Genomic DNA, 21,354 nt, shown 5'->3' on the forward strand with positions numbered 1-21,354 from the left:
AAATTAAAATTTAATTTAAATAATCAGTGTAACAAAGAAACTTTGGTTATCTAGCCCACACTAGGTGACAAGGGAGGGTTAGTTATGATGAGTCATTGATAGGGATAATCAGGTGAGGCAAACCACATTGGGTGAGGAATGGGTTGAGGTTATCCTCATTAGCAATTGTAAACATTTTACCTGCAGAGGTCTTTCTCACTTTTATCATGCCATCTCTAACGAAGCACTGATGAATTGCATTTCGGTTTTGATTACGGATTTGACGCAGGTGGTGAAGGAGTTTGTCTTTTTCTACTCAAGCACTCTATGAAAATCCCCTTTCGTTGGGATACAGCTGTCCAGACAAGATTAGATTTTATGGACTGGGTAAACTAGCTTGAGGCAAATTTTTCTCTGGTTTTGTCCTGATGGATTCTTTTTACCTACTCTGAAGGCAGCAATAATGTCTGATTTGTCAAGACTATAACGCAATTCGTCTTTTCTGTGGGGAGCCCCTATGGCTCCCTGGAGCCTATCGGGCTAATGTATGTTATGTTAGACCAGGACATTAGCTATGGAGTTCAGACCTACTAGGGTCCAGTGCCAGAACCTGGCCCCTTCAGAGAGGTTTCAGGGAGCAATGGCTCTGGAAAACCCCATTATGGTTGGGGGTTTTCCTTATCTGCCATTGAGACAGGCACCCAGAAAGGTAGGCAAAACAAAAACCCCACATGGTAAAAACTACAACAAAAAGCCGAACAGAGAGGTAGAAACTAACTACAATCCCAAGGAAACAATTAATCAATCAATTTACTGCCACATCGGTCGTCCACGCAGCCCTCCTCTCCCTGGGAGGGGGAGGGGGGCCCCGAACCTCACCACACTGGCTGCCTTCAGTTTTTAAGCTAGTGTCAACCGGGATAGATGCTTCTCTGGCCTCAAATTCCTGGGCGGTGTTTGCCTTGTGTGACATTCTCTGCTGTCTTTGTGTGGTGTGCGGTGGCCAGGAGTACCTTATCAGTACCGGGGCTGCATGTGCTTAGGGGCTTCCTTCCCTAGGCGCCCTGTGAGTACTGCCCCTGTGTGTCAGGGTTATCTTCCCTGGGGCGTTCGGGAACCGCTCCCGTAGGGGTTCTTGCTGCTCGGCATTTGCCTCACCCTTGGGGCCAGCTGGGGCTTGGGGTCCTTGTTTGGCCTTGGGTAGGGAGGTGGTGTTGTGCTGGTTAGGGTGTCAAGGTGTTGCGTCGCCTGCCACCTAAGCGGTGACCGGTTCCTGTTGCCTCTGGGGACGGTGTACTTTTGCGGGGTTTTTCTTTTATTTTGTTTTTGTTTGCCTGGTGGAGGTTCTGCCTCGTGGGTCTACAGTTCCCCTGATATTGTTTTGGTGGCCCTCTGCTAGGCCCCCGTGCTTGTACATGTCCCAGGGGATTTTCAGTGTTATCATCTACCCTTGTTTGTTTGGCTTTCTTAACCGGTTAGCAACCCCTTGCCTGGGCTTCCCGTTGTTGTTACCCTACGGGCCCTGGAATTCCGTCGGGACTCGGTGGACCCATGGATGCATATCCTGAGTTCCAGCTTGCCTTGTGGGGGTTTGAAGATTGAGTGTGCCCTTGTCTCAGGGTGACAGTCACTTGTTTTGCCTCAATCATGCTGCCTGTTGGGTCAACGACACCTTGGACCCGGCGTCTTGCGAGTCATGTTCTCTGCTTGTGCTCCAGTTTTACTCTGAGGATGTTCCTGTTAGGGTACAGGCAGCATCAGTGTTGCATGTTAGGTTTAGGTTATTGCAACGCGCTAGGTTGGTTTCCCACTCGGATGCCCCGAGGCTGCCCGTTTTGGTTTTAGGGACCCTGACCTGGGGGCATTAGTTGCTTCGGCTTTGGCTCCTGCCGCGCCCCCTGGTCCTTCCCCTGTGGTTCTTCCTGCACCTCCCCCCTGTGTCCGGCTCCAAAATGTCTGAGGGTTTTGGTCTCGGCACAGGTTTTAGTTGGTAATGAGACTCTGGCTGCCTCGGGGGCTGCCCCATCCGGGTCAGGGACGGAGGCATTTGAGCCGGTTCCTCCTGCCAAGGCTTCTGGATCCCACCAGCAGACCCCATTCTTGTCTGCCTTTCCCTTGGACTCTGCCTTTTCTTCAGGGGTAGAGGGTTTGGAGGACGGCTCTGCCCCGGGTCCTGACGTGGGGGATCCTGGGGCTGGGGAGGAGTCAACCTGGGGGCCTTGAGCCCCCTTCGACCCCGCTTGGGTGCTTTTGCCTTCCTCGTGGTGCTTATAGTTGCAGGGGGAGGGATTTTCTTAACCCCCTTCCCTGTATGAGTATGATTTGGATACGGCTCCTCCCCAGGTTCGGTTCCCGGCGACTTTGGATACCTCGGATCCGTCTTTCCAGAGGTTTTCTACTTCCCGTATCTCCGCGAAGGTGGCTCGGGAATCTCTTGCTGCTTACCTCTTGCGAGACCCAGGTTATGCCTCTGCAATGGATCCATCCTCGTTTGAGTTCGGTTCTTCTTCCCATTTTTGGGTGCGTTTGGAGGTTCCTGAGTCTGCCTTGTTGGCAGACTGCCCTTTCTTTTCGTTAGGGGCGTGGCATGGGTTCTGTCGGACCCGCACGCTTGATTGGTGGGAAACTTCTACTTTTATGCAGGTTTACCTTGGGGGGGGGGGACGAGTTTGACCACCTTAACACTTTCGCGCTTTAGATTAGAGATAACTCGTCGCCGTTTTTTCTTACGATTCTGCATAACAGCCTACTTTTCTCGTCCATCGAAAAAATATTTCTATAAATTCCATTTTTTAACTGAAATGGATGGGGATACTTTTGTTTTGTAGAGAACTTATTTGCAAATTTTTTGGTACCAGAATGAATATTATATCACATAAACTTCTATGAGTAAAAAAAAAAATACACAAAGTATGTTTGGGGGTGTGGCGAGCGTGTGGCAGTGGGTTCCCTTTAGCCGTTGATATATCCAACATGTGGGAAATATTTGTATGTTTTATGTATATGTCTGTGTAGGGAATTTTACTGCGATCACTGTCATACAAATTATAAAATGTTTCAACAAGTATAAACATGACAAACATCAAACGAACGAAAACAATGCGTTCGTTTCTGCCGCGAACGCATACTGAGCGACGTGGTTCTATATTTGGCGCTTCTCTTACACATGCTTTGTACAAATGTTATACAGTTCATCTTATAGAAAATTTTATTGCGAACACATTGGTATAAAAAAGAAATACGTACATAGAAAAGTAGGGTCAGGAAACGTATAACTTTCCAAGCATGATTTCCCCCCTGTGTTTTCGCCAGTGCGCTCGCGGCTAACTACTCTCCACTTCACACACTCTTGCGGGTGGGCAATTACCTATATTAAACATTCATATGCATATGTCCGTGTAGAGAATTGTATTGCGATTCCAATGATACCAAAATTAGCGATGTAGGACAACTGTAGGCTTCGCAACCATTAAGAGTGTGGAAACATTTTGTTGCTGTTTGGCGCTCTCGGCGAGTGATCTGCATAGTTTTTTATTTGGTGTTGATACTCCTTATGCTTGGGCGGCATTTTATAAGTATGCTCTTATAGACAATTTCATTGCGAACACAGTGATACCAAATTTAAATACGTGCGCCTTCAATTATTGTCAGGACAGTCAAAAGAGTGTACACTTTTTCGGTCTTACCGCATAGGCGCGCGAAGTGCCGAAAGCATCTGGGGTATTGTTTTTTTTTGAGCGCCGAGAGCGCGAAAGTGTTAATGCGTGCTTGTTCGCTCCTGTGCTTTCTCGGGACGGGATGTTGGCCTTTTCCAGCTTCACATGCAGGTTCTTCAGCTTTCAGCTTTTTTGGTTGCGGAGGAGTTGCGCGCCCGTGGGCACTTGGCTTCAGTTTTGCGTTTCTTTTCCCTTCTCGAGCTGTCTTCTGCTTGAGGAGGATGTGGGAGCGTTGAGTGAAGGGCTTTCATCTGGGGCGCTGACTTCGGCAGCTAGGGTGTCGGCTGCACTGTTGAAGCTCTTTGCACCCATCCTGAAGGAAGCGGCGTCTGTTTTTTGCTTCTCGCGTGCCATCAGGCTGTGCTCGCCCTCTCTTTGGAATCCGCTTGGGCCCTGGTTCCTAGGTTTTCGTCTCCATTTTATCCGTTACTGTTTGCAGAGACTGCGGTCTCTCAGTTTCTGCACGCGGCTTCCTCCAGTTGTCATCCTATGGCGGACTTATTGATTCTCCGAAGCGGTCGTTCTCGGCAGTTTCGGAGGAGTTGTGACAGGGTTCCGGGTTCCGCTGGTTGAGGTGGGCCATTGGTGCCAGTTTCTGAGCCGTTGTTCCCTTCGGGGCCAGCATCATCTGGTCGGCGTGGTGATCACCCTGTTCGACGTTTGGGTTCTCGTCGAACCGCCCTTTCGCGGTTCGCCCCATTGACAAGGCGATGGGGGGGAGACTCGCTCTGTTTGCTCATGCTTGGTCCCACGATTTGTGGTCCTTTTTGGTCGTGTCATCCGGCCTGTGGTGGCATTGGGTGACTCGTCCTCCTTTGGGGGGTTCGGGTCTAATAAGGCAGGTTTCTTCTCCTGCGCTTCGTCAAGTCGTCTTTGAGTGGATGCGCTTTGGCATGGTCGAAACGACTACATCCCTCAGGTGGGTTTCCTGTCTGTTTCCAGTGCCGAAAAGGGACTGTGCGGATCTGAGGTTCATTCTGGATCTGGTTCATTCATTGCCCTGCCTGAACCCCTAGATTCCTTGCCCCTCCTTTCGGATGACTACTCTGTCTCAGGTCCGGCTTCTGTTGGAGCCGGTTGCCTGGATGGTGTGTCTGGACCTCAAGGACACCTATTGGCACGTTCCTATTCATCCGGGGTTCAGGGACTAGTTAGGTTTTGTGGTGGGGCATCACTCTTACCGTTATTGATGCCTACCTTTTAGCTTGAATCTGGCACCTTGTATTTTCACGCATCTGACCTGTGTTATGGTGACCCGTCTGCGTCTTCTAAGGATGGTGACCCGTCTGCGTCTTCTAGGGATGGTGACCCGTCTGCGTCTTCTATGGATTCGGGTTTTGGCCGAATTCGTTTGGTGTGGGCTCCATATCGGTCAGCTTGTCTGCTCGCCAGGGATATGGTTCTTTCCCAGCTCACCAGGTTCAAATTCCTGGGGAACTGGAGGAAGTCCCATCTGGTTCCATCCCAGGTTCGGACCTGACTGGGTCTTGTTTGGGATTCTCGGACCGCTTCCTTGTCTCTCCCTCCAGAGGCGTTGTAGCGGCTGTGGGACCGCCGTCGGCTGTTTCTGAAGGGGTCCCGGGTCACTCTGCGGTTGCTCGAGCGGTTGTGTGGGAGTCTAAACTTTGCCGTGCTAGTCTACCCGCCTGGTCGGGTTTGGCTTCGGCGTCTGTTTTGGTTCCTTTGGGGACGTCCCTTCCGCCTCTCTCACTATCATTGGGTTCGTCGACTGGGGGCCTTGTGTCGGTTTCTACGTCACCGGCTTCCTCTTCGGGGTTTTCGGGGTTCGGTGCCTTGGTGCCTTCCCAAGCCTTCGCTTGACACGTTCACGGATGCGTCGTATCTCGGCTGGGGCTTTGTGACCAGTGCTCACCAGGCAGGCCAGGGACGGTGGGGTTCATCCTTCTGTCAGGCTCACAGCACGGTTCATGAGTTCGCGGCAGTCTGGTTCGTGCTTCAGAGGGTTCGGCTCGCTCGGGGATCGACCATTCGCCTCCATTCGGACTCTTCTCCAGTGGTTTCATTGCCTGAACCGTGGGGGTTCTCTTCGGTCCTTAGCTCTTTTTAGTTGGTCTCTGAGTGGTTCGTCTGCTGGATTCTTGGGGTTTGGCTCTCCGTGCGGTTCATGTCTGGGGAGTGTCCAACGTTCTGGCAGACGGTCTGTCACGCTTCCATCTCCTATCCACGACGAGTCGTTTCGTTGGATCTGCCAGACATATGGTCTCCCAGATGTGGACCTCTTCACGCCGGCGTGGTCTCCGCATCTTCCAATCTATGCGACGCTCTTTCCCGACTACAAGGCGTTCGCAGTGGATGACTTTCGGCAGGACTGGTCGAGTTGGGGTTACCTGTACCTCTTCCCCCCTGTCCAGCTGTTGCTTTGGGTTCTGGTTCGGTTGGATACATTCCCAGGGAGAGTAGTCCTTGTGGCCCCTTGGTGGCCGGCCCAGCCTAGGTTTCCGGTGCTATTGGCTTGGAGCCCGAACCCAGGATGTTTCCCGCGGCTTCGCCTCTTTCAGCAGGTCGGCCCGGTTCGGTACAGGGATGGTTCGACCTTCTCCTCTGCTCTTCGCATCTGGTCTTTTTGATGCGGGTGTATCACCAATTCTATGGTGATCAGGTGGCTTTGTTGATGGTGTCCCAGCTGAGAGCTTTGTCTCGGCGACAGTATGAAGTTTCTTGGCGTTCTTTTCGCCATTTTCTGACTCTTCGTAGGTTGTCTTTTCTTTTGGATCGGTTTGTCTTGTCCTTTCTTTCTTGGCTTTTTCAGGACTGTCATTTGATGCCTATACTGTCGCCTCGTATCGTGCGGCACTGGCGGAGCCGCTCAAGCTAGTGTTCGGGGTGGACGTCATATCCACCCCGTTTCGTAAGCTTTCCCGTACTGTTTCACCTCCGGCCTGCTCATGCGCCTCCTGGGCCATCCTGGTCCTTGGACAGGGTGCTCTCCTATCTCTCCTCTCCTCGGTTTGTGGTGGCCCTTTCGGTTCCGGATTGTTTTTCCAAGGCTTTGTTTTTGTTGGCATTGGCCTCTGGAGGCCGGGTAGGGGAGCTTCATGCTCTCCTCTGGTGCAGGGGTTTCTGCTCTTTTGGTCCTGGGGGTAGGTTTGTCCGTTTGCAGCCTTCTCCATCTTTTCTGGTGAAGAACGAGACGGCTGCTTTCCAGAGGGATCCGTGGGTCATTGATGCTTGGTTGGTTCGGCCGGGGATGCATCATATGTTGTGTCCGGTTGCAGCACTTTGCAGTTACCTGCGCGCTTCAGCTGGGGTGGCTGGGGATGCACTTTGGGTTGATCGGGTTTCCCCTCATTCCCTGTTCCAGGGCTTGGATCTCCCAGGTTGTCCGCAGGGTTATTAAGTCTAGCCAGCCTGCGGTCTATCCTCGCGCTCATGACGTTCAGAAGTTTGCAGCTTTGGCTGCCGTGTTTGGTAACATGTCTTGGGCTCATATTCGGGCGTGTGGATTTTGGAAGTCGAACAGGGTCCTGGCCGCCTGTTATTTGGTGAACGCCCCTGCTCTTCAGCGTTCTTGTGTTGCTTTGGGTCGCAGGTTGCAGACAGTTGTCTCGACTTCACGTTGAGGAGTTTGTGGCCGCCGTCTCCCGGGTAAGTCTCTATTTCCTTCTCTTTGGGTATGTAGCTGCAGGGAGCCGTAGGGGCTCCCCACAGAAAACCAGCATTGAATGTAATGAAACGCCACTTTCTGGGTGAGCCCCGAAGGCTCCCTGGCTATCCTCCCTCCCATCCGGTTGGCGGGTTTTTTTCACTTTGGTTGAAGCCTAGTTTCCGAACTGAAGGCAGCTGGCGTGGTGAGGTCCGGGGCCCTCCCTCCCGCTCCCGGGGAGGGGAGGGCTGCGCAGATGACCGGCACGGCAGTAAATTGATTGATTGTTTCCTTGGGATTGTAGGGAGTTTCCACCTCTCTGTTCGTTTTTTTGTTGTAGTTTTTACCATGTGGGGTTTGTTTTGTTATGCCTACCTTTCAGCTGCATCTGGGTGCCTGACCCCGGTCGATGGCAGGTTAGGAAAACCCCCAACCACAAGGGGGTTGTCCAGGGCCATTGCTCCCTGAAACCTCTCTGAAGGGGCCAGGTTCTGGCGCTGGTCCCTAGTAGATCTGAACTCCATAGCTAATGTCCCGGTCTAACATAACATACATTAGCCCGATAAGCTCCAGGGAGCCTCCGGGGCTCACCCAGAAAATGGCGCTTCATTACATTCAACGCTGGTTTTATGAGAGCATGTACTATATCAATACAATTCTCACCTTCACTTTCAACAGGAATGGATTGAGCCGCACAACAACAGAGTCAAGCAGCTTTTGCTGGTCTTGTTCGTCCTGGGAGAAAGAATGTTGGGAGGTTAGAGTACTGATACATACATTCATTTTGTTGAGAGCTTCCTCTTGAAGCTTAGATATAAACCTAAGACATAGATAGGGGGCAACAAACCAAAGGCAGGCCCCCACCAGGCAGGAAAACAAAAACAAAAGGAAAATACCCCAAGAGGACAATGTACCTCAGGCGGAACAGAGCCGGCCACTATAATAGGTGACAACTAGCTTTGCAGTACCCCGTGCCCCTACCAGTGCAAACTACCCCTTACCCTAAGGTAATCAAGGGAGGAGGAAACCCCCCAGCACACTCAGGGCCATCAATTACCAAGTAGCAAAACACCAACAGAGGTAGACCCCAAGATGACTTGAAGATATTCCCAAGCCCCAAGGGCAGTACTTACAGGGCACTTAGGGAAGGGAACCCTAAGCGCGTGCAGCCCAAATACCTGTGAAGATTACTCCCAGCTCACGTACTACCCTGAAGACAGCACTAAACACAAGGCACAGCACTGAGACAAGAAACAGGAGCTGGAGTCACACGACCAAGCCTCAAACACATCAGCTGAGAACTGGAGTGTGGGCAGCCAGCGCATGAGGTCTGGGGCTCCCACTCCTCCCTCCCAGGGAGGGTGGAGCTACGCAGATAGCGGAGTGGCATGTGGTTATGTCATGCTTGTTTTCTTTGGGGAGTTCTGTCCACTCATTTGATTTTTTGTAGTAGTTTCAACCAGAATAGGGGTTAGTTTTGGGATCCTTACCTTTCTAGGTGCCTGACCCAGTTGATGGCAGACATAGAATGCTGCAAATCACACATGCATTTCTATAGGCCATTGCTCCTCGTGCCTCTCTGAGGGGGGCCAGGTTCTGGCTTGTAGTCCCCGGTAGGCCTAAGAACTCCATTCACACTGACTGACTGATGCAAAAGTCTAATAGTTCCAAATCAACCTGGATAAGCTCCAGGGAGCCAAAGGGGCTTCCCCCAGAAAATATAAGAAAAAATTCACTTTTACAAACAGACTGTTGGAACAATTTAAGTAAAAAGATGGAAGCCAAAACCATCAGTAGTTTCAAAGCGTTATAATTCATTATGTTAGGGGAGAGAAAGCCAGAGTATATTCATATATGTTTGGCTTATTAACCCCCCAAGGCCGAATTACTGACCGCCGTCCAGGATGCAACCCCACAACAAGCTGACTAGCTCCTGAGTACCTACTCACTTCTAGGTGAACAGCTGCATTAGATGAAAGGAAATGTGCCCAACCATTTCTGTCCCATTTGGGATTCAAATCTGGAATTCTTGATTGTGCGTTAAAAACGAACCCGACTGTACTACCGGGACCCTTATATGACAAAGAGTGCTGGGAAGATGGGACATCATGAGCGTAGCTCTTATCCTGTAACTACACTTAGGTAATTACACTTAAGTAATTACTAGGGAGCACACAGTGAAGATAATCTTGTGCACACTCAATGTCAAGTACTCTCAGGACAAGGCTCATGTTACCTGCAGTGTACTGGAAATGCCATCAAGGGCAAAAACCACAGCTTAGCTGAACAGCAGAACACTTAGCCAGAGCAGAAGAGGCAACCTAGTACCTACTATATCACCATAGAATTGAGGGTGGAGATGCCAGCTGACTGTGAGCCGCCTTCCCCCTCTCCTGAAATGAGTGGGGAAGGTGGGGCAAGCTTGAACAAGTTCCAAGAAATTTAAATCGTTTGTTTATATAGTTGGGAAGTTCTTTGTGGTTTTCAAGGCTACAATTTCTATTGAAGCTAGCAGTGCTTTGTGTTGACTCACTGACTTTCAGGTTGCCTTCCCCAGTGGTGGCATAAATAAATGTCACTGCTCTCTGGCCAGGTTCTGGTGCAGGTCCCTGGTAAGCCTATAGAACTCTGCAGTAGATGGTACCATATCAGTATATAATAGCTTCACGGAGCCACAAGAGGTTTTGCCCAGAAGTCAACTACAAACATCCATGCCAAATTAAAAGTAATTACTAGATTTATCAGAATTTGTTTTGAAAAATAAATGATGAAATTATAATTACCTGAGGATGTCTTCCTGGATCAATTGGCAACGTTCCACCATTTCCTGGTACAGGTCGAGGGATCTTAAACTAGAGGGTGTGAAAAGGATGAAAGAAATAGAAAAGCTGGGGTTAATGAACATCAAACTAAAGAGGACAATTAATGCTACCAGGATATTTAACTTACCAATTAATTAAACCCTAATATTCAAAGCATTTGTATTTATTCATCTGTGCATTTATGAGAGGGATCCTATAGTACTCGCCTAACTATACTTGCCTAGTTGTGTTTGCGGGGGGGTTGAGCTTCGACTCTTTGGTACCGCCTCTCAAATGTCAATCAACTAGTGTAGAGATTCATGTCTATTGGGTTCTATCATAAATACATTTGAAACTGTGTATGAAGTCTGCCTCCACATCACTGCCTAATACATTCCATTTGTCAATTACACTGACAGTGAAAAATTCTTTCTAATGTCTCTGTGGCTTATTTGAATACTCAGTTTCCACCTGTGTCCCCTTGTCCATGTTCCACCCATTCTAAATAGTTTATCTTTGTCCACCCTGTCAATTCTTCTAAGAATTTTGTTGGTGGTGATAATGTCTTCCAGGGGCAGTGACTCCTTGCTGCTAATTACAAGGATAGCTCCACCCAATTTAATTCAAACAGGCCCTTGTTGTAATCCACAAGCTTCTTCCTACTTCTGTAGAAACTCTTGGACCTGTTGATTAGTAAATCTTATCCTGGAGACATTTATGTATCAGCACGTTACAATGATGAGAGAAGGCAACGTTCCCTCCATGCTAGATTTGATTTTACCAGGAAAGAGGAAGAGATATTTGACATTCAGTATCTTCCTCCCTTGGATAAAAGTGACCATGTCCTTTTGGGAATAAAGTATGCAATGTGTTATAATCTGAAAGATTATAACACATTGCATGTGTTATAATCTTTCATGATTATAACACAACATGAGGATGGAGAACATGAGGAAGTTGAAGCAGTTGAAAAACCTAATTACAAGAGAGGACATTATGGGGAACTTAGGATTTTTTTTTAAGGAATATGATTGGAAAAACTTACTATTAGGCAAGAAAGAAAATGAGATGTATGTCAAGATCTGTGAAATATATGATAAAAGGCCCAAGAGTTCCTCATACAAGACAGTTCTGAAAACTGGAACATACTGGAGGAGTGACAGGGAGGCTTCAAACATGGATGAAAAATTTTCTCACAGAAAATGAGGGCAGTAATCGGAGGCAATGTATTGGACTGGAAACATGGACAAAATAAACGTATAGAGCATCACTTGGCAAATGGAATTTTATGTGAATAAATACCATGTTATGGTATGTGGAATAGGAAAACATAGACCACACACAACCTACAAATTATGTGAGAAATCTTTAGCAAAGCATCATATGATGTCTTGAGTAACTGTCGACAAATTGCGTACGACACCATATGATGTTTTCGAGTACCATGCAAGATTTAAACAGCCTGCGGGGTAGAGGGGGGACCCCATATGCTACCCAAAGGCTATAGTAAACAGCCGCCATTTAAAAAAAAAAAAAATCAGCATGGCCACCAACGTGTGGGAGGCCTCAGTTACCCAACAGTCACCATGGCGAGCACATGGTCAAATGCCTCCTGGGCACACACCATGCAATCATTGACTTATGATCAAATAAATAGTAAACTATTTTCTGATGGTGAGGGAAAGTGAGATTGATGACTCTGACATGGATAAAGACTATGCACAGGAGCCCAATGAGATTAGCACAGAGAGTGAGAGTGAGATATAGCCTGAGCCCATGGCGAGGCCTAGAAGCTCAGCAATGCCTTGTCCCCCAGTCTGTACACCAATTCACTCATGGCTACACAGTTCTTGTACTTATTTAGAGTATGAGGATATTTTGGGCGACAAGTCGGAGGAAGGTGACTTTTTTTTCTGGTTTTAGTAAAGTTGAATCGGAACAAAGTATTACTACGCCTGTCGCTAGTGCCAGTGGTGCTACCAAGCGATATTTGTCATGTCGGCATCTCGCCCAGCCAAGCGCCGCCGCATGTCACCACACAACCCGTTCTCGCAAAATTAATAAGTCAATATTGACTTATTAAATATGTGCATAGGTGACATACTTTACATAATAGATACCCTTAAAAAGATTCATAGTGTGAATAATATTGTAGTTGGTGACTGCCAGCTAAGAAAAAGTAATCAAATACTCTCAGTGTGGTGGAAAGACATGAGAGAATTGAACATGCTGACAACCATTCACAATGGTACAATGCTGCACAGTGGCAAGGTGAACCGAACAACGAAACAACCAATATATAAACCAGATTGTGTTCTGGACAATAATATCAACATGCCTATGGTTGATAAATGTGACATGATGGTGGGCGCTGTCAAGTGTGTATGGAAAACACTGAATGGATGAAAAAAATGCTTATCCACCTTGTTGACATAACCATGCTGAACAGTTTCAATATGTATCTGGTGAAAACATGTCGTAAACTAACTTTCCATACATTTTGTTTTACAGTTGTGACACAGTAACAAAGTTTGACAAAGACATTCCTGGCATACAAAGACCCATTCAGAACCAAGTATTGCACCATGCTGCTACACCCAGGCTCACTAACATGGAGGCTTTTCAAATACACAAACTAAAATATTTGCCACCAGCTGGAAAGCATGCAATAGGCCAGCGTGGGGTGCATAGTTTGTAAAACCACACTAACAAGATCACAGAAACGTAAACTGGTGCAAACATGGTGTGAAGTATGTGACGTCCCTTTTGTGTGCTGTCAACTGCTTCAACGACTACCACAGTCTCCTGGACTTCTAAATATCCAATAATGGTGCAAAAACCTGTACATATTGAGTGAGTGTGTGTATATATATTGGTGAAAAATCTGAATACATAATATATATGGTGTAAAAGAAAACACTTGTGAGTGCATAATTGTGACACTAATATGAAAGTGTGTATTGAATGGATCCAAGTTCTATTATAATTCAACATCAAGTAACATTATATGGAACAGAATTAATTAAAAAAATTGTGGTAAAATACGCCTAGACACTTTAAATAATGCTGTGAAAATAAATTCATGGCAACTCTAGGTGCTTGAAGATGGTGCGCAATGCCTCCAGGATGCTCATTGCATGAGCGATTTTTTAGGAAAATCTTGAAATTTTTAGGCTTCAAACTATCAGTATATGCTGATTTAGCCAAAAATCCAATAGTCCGGCTTCTATGGACATTCTGACCAGATATATTCCAGAGTGTTTTCCAAATTGGCAGGCTCCGGATTATCGAGCTTCTACAGTATTTGTAAATAATCACCTTTGTCAGTTTCTCATTCTCCACTGGTGTTTCTATAACAAGTTCCATATCCTTGCTGGGTCAGACACACAACAGCCTCCACAGAACCTACCATTAAGAAAGGTCTGTTTATACCTTCCTTCAGTAATGGCTCGAACTTGTGGTGCATTTTTCATAGGTTGAGTGTCCACAGCAGCTTCAGGTGGTAGGTCAGTGTGCATGAGTTAGGGAAGAGAAGCCTCCACCTCCGCTGACCGTCACATTCCTGGGCAAGTTCCCAACTTTGTTCATTCCTTTTGTCGATACTGGTTTAATCATTCTCAGTATTGTTCTTTATTCTCTTTTTGTTTCCATTAGTCACACTATCACTCTCTTCATTTGGCCTCAGATCCTTCTCAATTTCTTCTGTTCACTGGTTAACACTTCCTAAAAATTATTTTCCGCTACTGACTCGCTGCTTTCTAAATCTGTGTCCATGTCATAATTGCAGTGGGAAGTAGCAAGTTCCTCTGTTGTCCAATCCTCCATCTAAGAATGGTACAAGATGTATAGAAAATGGTAGGTATTGGTCAGGTCAGCTCCCTTGTGTATAGGCTGAGCTAAACACCAATACAAATTTCACCCCTAGTCGCGGGAGCAGGTTAGGGGTGAAGTTGAACTTGACCTGACCGCATTTGGGATATGAATGACCTGTTGAATAACGATGTATGTCACTTTAGGAACATTTTAAATGTCTGCCTCACCACCTTCCACATATGCTATCAGCTCTCTTAAGTGCAGGTAAAGTGAGAATGAACTTCCAAATATATAATTTATTGTATTCCTGAACTTACATGAATTTACCTGAGGGCCACTAACACACTAGTGGCCTCATTGAGGACAGGAAGCCAGTGGATTGTCAAAGGTCCCCCCCCCCCATTTATCTTTATTTTTTTCAAGCAGGATTTTAAAGTTCAGCAGAGTTTTGGCATTTACGGCTTTGGCGGGTAGGCAATTCCATGGGTTTATATCCCTGTGGGTGAAAGCATCTCCTGTTTTCAGTTCTGCACTGTATCTTGTTAAGCTTCAAACTCTTACTTCTTGTCTGTATTACAACTGACCTTTTGAAGTTGTCGTCCAGATAAACATCCATGAAATTGTTCAGTATTTTGAACGTTTCGATGAGATCAGCCCCTATCATGTCTAGTTTTCAGTGTTGTTAGCCCTGTGGCCCTGTACTCATGTGTATATTTTTTGTGGTCTGCAATGGATAAATCCAATTTACATTATTCTTTATGGGAAAAATTATTCGGTACTTGAACAGATCGGCACTCGAATGGCCTTCTGGAACCAATTAATTAACACTATCGCGCGCGGCACGTGAGCTCCACAGACTTTGACGTCATGGGGCGAACAGTGCGGGCGAGCGTGCGACGACACCTAAATGGGTATACTCGTTTCAGTTTTCTCACCTTAATTCTCGTGCTACGTCTTTCGTTTTGGTATCATTGTGTTCACAATTAAATTCCCTGCAGGTGTATATGCATATAATGTCCAAAAGCCTGGAGAGAATCCCTGCAGCAAAGCCTAAAGTTACCCGTGAATGAGCACCCATTTGCACACCACAACTTTATGTGTATACTTATTCAGTTTGATAACATAAATTTTCATGTTACATCGCTTGTTTTGGTATCAAATTGTTTGCAATAAACAGGCGCTCATTTTAAAACTAGTCTCATAAAAATAGAGCAATAACTGGAATTTTAACAAATATTTTAATTTTGGACACTCATCATCAAAATTATTTATATCTTTCCAGCGTTCTGACATAAATTTTCGTGTTACGTCGCTCGTTTTGATATCAAATTGTTTGCAATCTAAAGGCATGAATTTTAAAACTAGTCCCATAATAATAGCACAATAAATAGAATTTTAACATTCTAAAAATTTAAAATTTAGACCCAAAAACTTATTTATAATCTTTCAAGTGTTCTGACATCAAGTGTCATGTTACATCTTTCATTTTGGTATCAAACTGTGCACATTCTAAAGGCGCTTATTTTGAAACTATCCCGAAGTCGATCGGATAAAAAATGAATTTTATACAAATATTTTTGGAGTGGATACGAGTCCTGTCCACGGCTAGGACTCGGGGTGGGGGGGGGGGGGGGGTGGGGGGGGGGGGGGGTGGGGGGGGGGAATGGATGTGATTGGTGTCCAAAGCGAGCAATATTGTTAAGTTCCAAGGTTCCACCATATATGTATATGGCACTTAAATGCATTACCTCAATCACTGTAACTGTAACCAATTTATAAATAATAATTGATAGAAGAACTAACTGACATATTAAAATAAAATTTTAGATTGCTCCCTATATACATAATGATAGTATTTACTATTATAAGTTTTGCTAAAAACAAATTCAGTCTTACCAACCATACACACATTGAAAGGAATCTCATAACTGCACTAACTGAAAAATAAGATTTTGACTAAATAAAGTGGTTTACATTCTTAATAATGGTCAATGGTATATTTCACTAGCTTAGAAAAAACTAGCCTATGTATACCTTAGATGGAGTACGAAGAAGACAGCTGGCTTCTTCAACAGTTTGTAGGGCATGATGGTAGTCATCAACTGAGCACTTGGAGAATTTTGAGGGTTGAACATTGTCTTGACCTACCACATTTTTTGACATAATACATCCATGCCAGTCCTGACAGTAGCAATTTGGCCCTCCTGAAATAGTTAGTTCCATTAACTCTTAAACTGCAGATATGGTCCATTATGACACACTATATGCCTATGATAGAACAATTATTATGAAGAGGAAAATCTGTATTAAAAAATACAGATACACTTTTCCAGTACAGTCTACACTCGGTAAACATAAACATATGGAACCAAACCCACATTCAAGTTAACCTAACATTCTAGTTAGACCCCTATTTTACTTGGAATGTCCAAAAATGAAATTTGAAAAATTTCTTTTGGGTTTTCATTTCACAGAAAGTGCAGAAACCTGATTTTCAATTCAAGTCGAGAAAAGCACTCGAACTAGAATTTATTCAGTTTTCTCGTTCGGTATAACCTTTTAACCCAAATTCCTATTTGGGTAAAAAACCAGCATTGAATGTAATGAAACGCCATTTTCTGGGTGAGCCCCGGAGGCTCCCTGGAGCTTATCAAGAGATTATCGCTTATCGCTTGGAGCTTATCGTATGTTATATTAGACCGGGACATTAGTTAAGGAGTTCAGACCTACCAGGGACCAGGGCCAGAACCTGGCCCCTTCAGAGAGGTTTCAGGGAGTAATGGCCCTGGAAAACCCCCTTGTGGTTGGGGTTTTCCTTATCTGCCATCGACCGGGGTTAGGCACCCAGAAAGGTAGGCATAACAAAACAAACCCCACATGGTAAAAAACTAAAACAAAAAACAGAGGTAGAAACTCCCTACAATTGCAAGGAAACAAACAACAAGCAAACATCACACTTTACTGCCGCGCCGATCGTCCGCGCAGGCCTCCCTGCCCTGAGAGGGGCAGGGGGCAGCCCCGGACCTACTGCGTCAGCTGCCTAGCTTCAGTTCGGAAGCTAAGCATCAACCAATGCAAAAAAGACACCGACCGGTGGGAGGGAGGGTTGCCAGAGAGCCTCCGGGGCTCAACCAGAAAATGGCGTTTCATTACATTCAACGTTGGTTTTCTGAGGGGAGCCCCTACGGCTCCCTGGTGCTTCATACCCAAAGAGAAGGAAAAGAAAGGGCTGACGCAGGAGGTGGCCGCCACAAACTCTGTAACACGAAGCTGAGACAACAGGCTGCAAACTGAGACCCAAGGCAACAAGAACGCACAGGAGCAGACGCGCATAAAAAATGGGCGACCAAAACCCTGTGCGACCCTCAAATCCCTGCGCCCGAAATGAGCTCTAGACATCACCAACACAGCAGCAAAAGCTGCAAACGTCCAAACAGCATGGGCGCAAGGACAGACCGCAGGCTGGAAAACTTAAAATCTCTGTGGACGACCTGGGAGACCCGAGCCCTGAAACAAGGAACGAGGGGAACCGGATCAACCCGAAGCGCATCCCCAGACACGGTACGCAGGTAACGGCAAAAAAAAAAAACCCCAACTGCACAACACAGGACGCACCCCCTGACCGAACCAAACAAGCATCAATATCCCAAGAACCCCTCCGGAAAGCAGCTGTCTCGACCGTCGCCAGAAGGACGTAGAAAGGCTGCAAACGTACAAACCTACCACCAGTACCAAAGAGCAGAAACCTGAACCGAAGGGGCTACCACAAACTGAGGAGAAGGTAAGAAGGCACCCTGATCAAGGACCAGGATGGCTCAGGCGATGCATGAGCAGGCCGAAGGTGAAACAAAACACGAAAAAGCAAACGGAACGGGGCGGATGTGACGTAAACCCCAAGCCAGAGCAGCTCCACCAGCGCCGCACAAAACGAGGCGACAGTAAGAAACATCAAATAACTGTAGTCCTGAAAACCCAAGAAAGGACAAGACAACCCGATGCGAAAGAGAAGACAACCTACGAAGAGCAAGAAGAAGTGCATAAAAGCACCAGGAACGTCATACTGTCACCAAGCCGAAGCTCACAGGTGGGACGCCGTCAACAAAGCCACCTGATCACCACAGAGATGGTGATACCCGCGTCAAAATACCAGACGCGAAGAGCCGAGGAGAAGGCCGAACCAGTCACGTACAGGACCGATACGACCTGCTGAAAGAGGCGGAGCCGCGGGAAAATGCCCCAGGTTCGGACACCTATCAAGCAGCGTCTGAAAATAAAGCTGGACCGGCCACCAAGGGACCATAAGGACTACTCTCGTGGGAATGGGCTCCAACCGAGCCAGAACCTGATGCAACAGCAGGACCGGAAGAAAAGGAACAGGTACCCCCACCTCGACCAGTCCTGCCGAAAAGCATCCACCGTGAACGCCTCGCAAGCGGGTGAGGGCGCCACATAGAATGGGCAACGCCTAGACCATGCCGACTCGAAGATGTCCATGGCCAGGAGTCCATACATCCGGCAGAGCCAACAAAACGAGTTGGCGACGACTGGCCAATCCACGAACAGAGGAAAGAACCGAGACAGCTGTCCGCCAGGACGCAGGACACACCCCAGACATGAACCTCATGGTTAGCCAAACCCCGAGAATAAAGGAACCAACCCCAAAGGTCAAACACCTAAGAGAAACCCTGTGGTTCCGGCAAAGAACCGCCGAGAACAGTCCAAGTGCAGCAGAATGGTTGAGCACCGAGTGACCCAAACCCTCCGAAACGCAAACCAGACAGCCACGAACTCCCGAACCGTGCTGTGAGCCCAACGGCTGGACAGACCCCACCATCACTGGCCGACCTGGTGAGCACTGGTCACAAAGCCCCAGCCGAGAGATGACCCGTCCGTGAACACATCGAGCAAAGGCTCGGGGAGGTGCCAAGGCACGGAACCCCAAAACCCCCAAAGAGGAAGCTGGTGACGCAGCACCAACACAAGATCTCCAGAGGAACGAACCCAACGATTGCAAGAGAGGCGGAAGGGGAGTCTCCGAAGGAACCAAACAGACGCTGAAGCCAAACCCGACCCCGAGGGCAGATAAGCTCCAGGGAGCCGTAGGGGCTCCCCACAGAAAATAAAAATAAAAGAAAAACCTGCATGAGTATGTCACCAGGCAGGATAGAGCCAGCTGCTGTATTAAGGTAAAAACAAGCTGCACAGCACCTTGCACCCCTGCCTGTATTGAAGCTACCACCTACCCAGAGGCAAACAGTGGCACATGAAACACCCTAGCTGACTCCAAGGGCGAGCAATCACCCAGCAGCATAAGACCACGGCAGAGGTAAGTCCCAAGCAACTTGTGGAAGGGAATGCCAAGCCACAGGGCAGTACTTAAACAGCACTTAGGAAAGATAACCCTAGGCACATGCAGCCTGAGTACTGGTGAAATTACTCCTGGCTCACACCACCACCACAGGACAGAACTACACCTCAAGGCACAGCACTGGACAAAGTCTGGAGCCAGTCGCACGACCGCCTGGTCTCACATCAGCCACAGAACCGAGGGTGTGGATAGCCAGCACGAGGGTCTGGGCCTTCCCCTTTCCCCTCCAGGGGTGGGGGGGAAAGGGAGCTGCACAGACAGCGGCCCAGTGACAGTTGTCACGTCAGGCTCGTTTGCTCGTTTTTGATTTGGAGGAGTTCTGTCCAACAGTTGGGCTTTCAGTAGCAATATTTTAAACAGATAAGGTTTGTTTTGGGGTGCCTACCTTTCTTGGTGCCTGACCCAGTCGATGGCAGACATAGAATGTTTCCAACCACACAGGGGTTTCTATAGGCTATTGCTCCTCATGCCTTTCTGTGGGGGGCCAGGTTCTGGCTTGTGGTCCCCGGTAGGCCTAATAACTCAATTCGCTTTGACTGATGCCAGGGTCTAATACCTCTACATTCATAACAGCCCAGATAGCTCCAGGGAGCCGAAGGGGCTCCTCCCCAGTAAAGCAGGAGCGATGCCTGTTCATAAAGGAGGCAAGGCAGCTGACAAACAATTACAGACCAACATCAAATCTACCTACACTTTCAAAAATATTTGAATAAATTATTTACAAACAGCTCTATTCATACTTTGTAAAACAACATATTGAGTCCCTGCCAAATTGGCTTCTGTTCCCAAAAATGTATCAATGATGCCATTATTAGTCTGCTTAATATAATCTACAAAAACTTGTAGATTATATTGACAAAACAATGAGACAATTTTTGTCCCCTTGACAAAAATGAGTTCCCAATAGGCCTCTTCATTGACTGAGAAAGGCCTTTGATACTGTCAACGATAACTACCTCTTTCTTAAACTTCACCACTATGGTATCCGAGGCCTTGCTCTGTAATATATTCGTTCCTATCTCTGTGACAGACTTCAATATGTAGACATCAATAGCATATCCTTCCCCTAATCTATCTCGGCATATTTGCTCCAGAAAAGTAACTTGCTGGCTAATCTACTAAAAGCCAATTGTTAATTTGGTGAATAAACAAACATTTAGGTATATCTTGTACTCTCAAAAAAACAAAATTTGCCGCATTTAAACTATTTTCTTAAACTTACTTCCATCATCGTGTTTCATATAGAGGTTGTGACCTATCATGTGCGTCATAGTGGATGCCACTAAATGCGGCTCATACACATTGAGATCAACAGAGATGCCAGCTGCTTTTGGGGTGCAGATGCTGTTGGGAACCCCCATCCCAGACTCCCCACTCTGGAATTGTTCCCCTCTGAAATACAGTGAAGGAACATGTTAGTTGTGTTATAGTCCTTACCGTGTTTGTAAAAACTAACATTAAATCTAATGAGATGCCTCTTTCTGGTGGGTCCTTTGTGGCATATTTGTGCTCATTGCCTGTCAAGTCCTTCCAAGTCATATAAAGGCCTACCTTAGATCAGACACCAAAACCTGACCCCCTTCTAAAGAAGAGCAAGTAGCAGGGGATTATAGTTCACTGTAACCTAGAAAATACCACTAGTAATGTGGACAAATCAATGCAGATAACAGCAAGGTAAATGGAGCATAGACAACAGGACACCAAAACCCTGTGATTCATGAACCACATGGTTGTGAAGCAATTCTCACATTAGTACCACCAGCACATCACCAGGGGACTGAACATATTCCTTCATGATCCAGAAACCTTGAATCTTCAGTTATAAAGTCTACAAAGTCATACAGTATAGACTATAAACAGAAAAAAAAAGAGTGTTGAATGTAAAGAAATGCCATTTTCTGGGTGAGCCCCGGAGGCTCCCTGAAGTTATCCAAACCGATATGTGCTGTATTAGTTTGGAGTCATCAGTTACAGGAGTCTTTATGCCTACCGGTAACCATGAGCCAGAACCTGGTCCCCTCTGAGAGGCGCAGAGAGCAATGGCCTATGAGCACTTTACATTTAACACTTTGG

General features: G+C 46.8%; 1 protein-coding gene across 19 annotated transcripts in view; it reads right to left on the bottom strand.

Annotated features, from left to right (window-relative positions):
- LOC123775303 (disintegrin and metalloproteinase domain-containing protein mind-meld) overlaps window positions 1–21,354 on the bottom strand; it is an 890,968-nt gene that overhangs the window by 248,632 nt on the left and 620,982 nt on the right. For 18 of the 19 annotated variants that reach the window (XM_069311667.1, XM_069311664.1, XM_069311663.1 and 15 more), the window contains 4 exons: window positions 20,504–20,673; window positions 15,948–16,117; window positions 10,083–10,151; window positions 7,963–8,034 (listed from right to left, as the gene is read on the bottom strand). In XM_069311667.1, the coding sequence (XP_069167768.1) occupies window positions 7,963–8,034; window positions 10,083–10,151; window positions 15,948–16,117; window positions 20,504–20,673 (481 nt within the window). The remainder of the gene's footprint in view (window positions 1–7,962; window positions 8,035–10,082; window positions 10,152–15,947; window positions 16,118–20,503; window positions 20,674–21,354) is intronic. The other variant, XM_069311656.1, reaches the window with a different exon arrangement.

This window comes from Procambarus clarkii, chromosome 70, assembly GCF_040958095.1.
Source record: "Procambarus clarkii isolate CNS0578487 chromosome 70, FALCON_Pclarkii_2.0, whole genome shotgun sequence".
In the NCBI taxonomy this organism is placed as follows: Eukaryota; Metazoa; Arthropoda; class Malacostraca; order Decapoda; family Cambaridae; genus Procambarus; species Procambarus clarkii.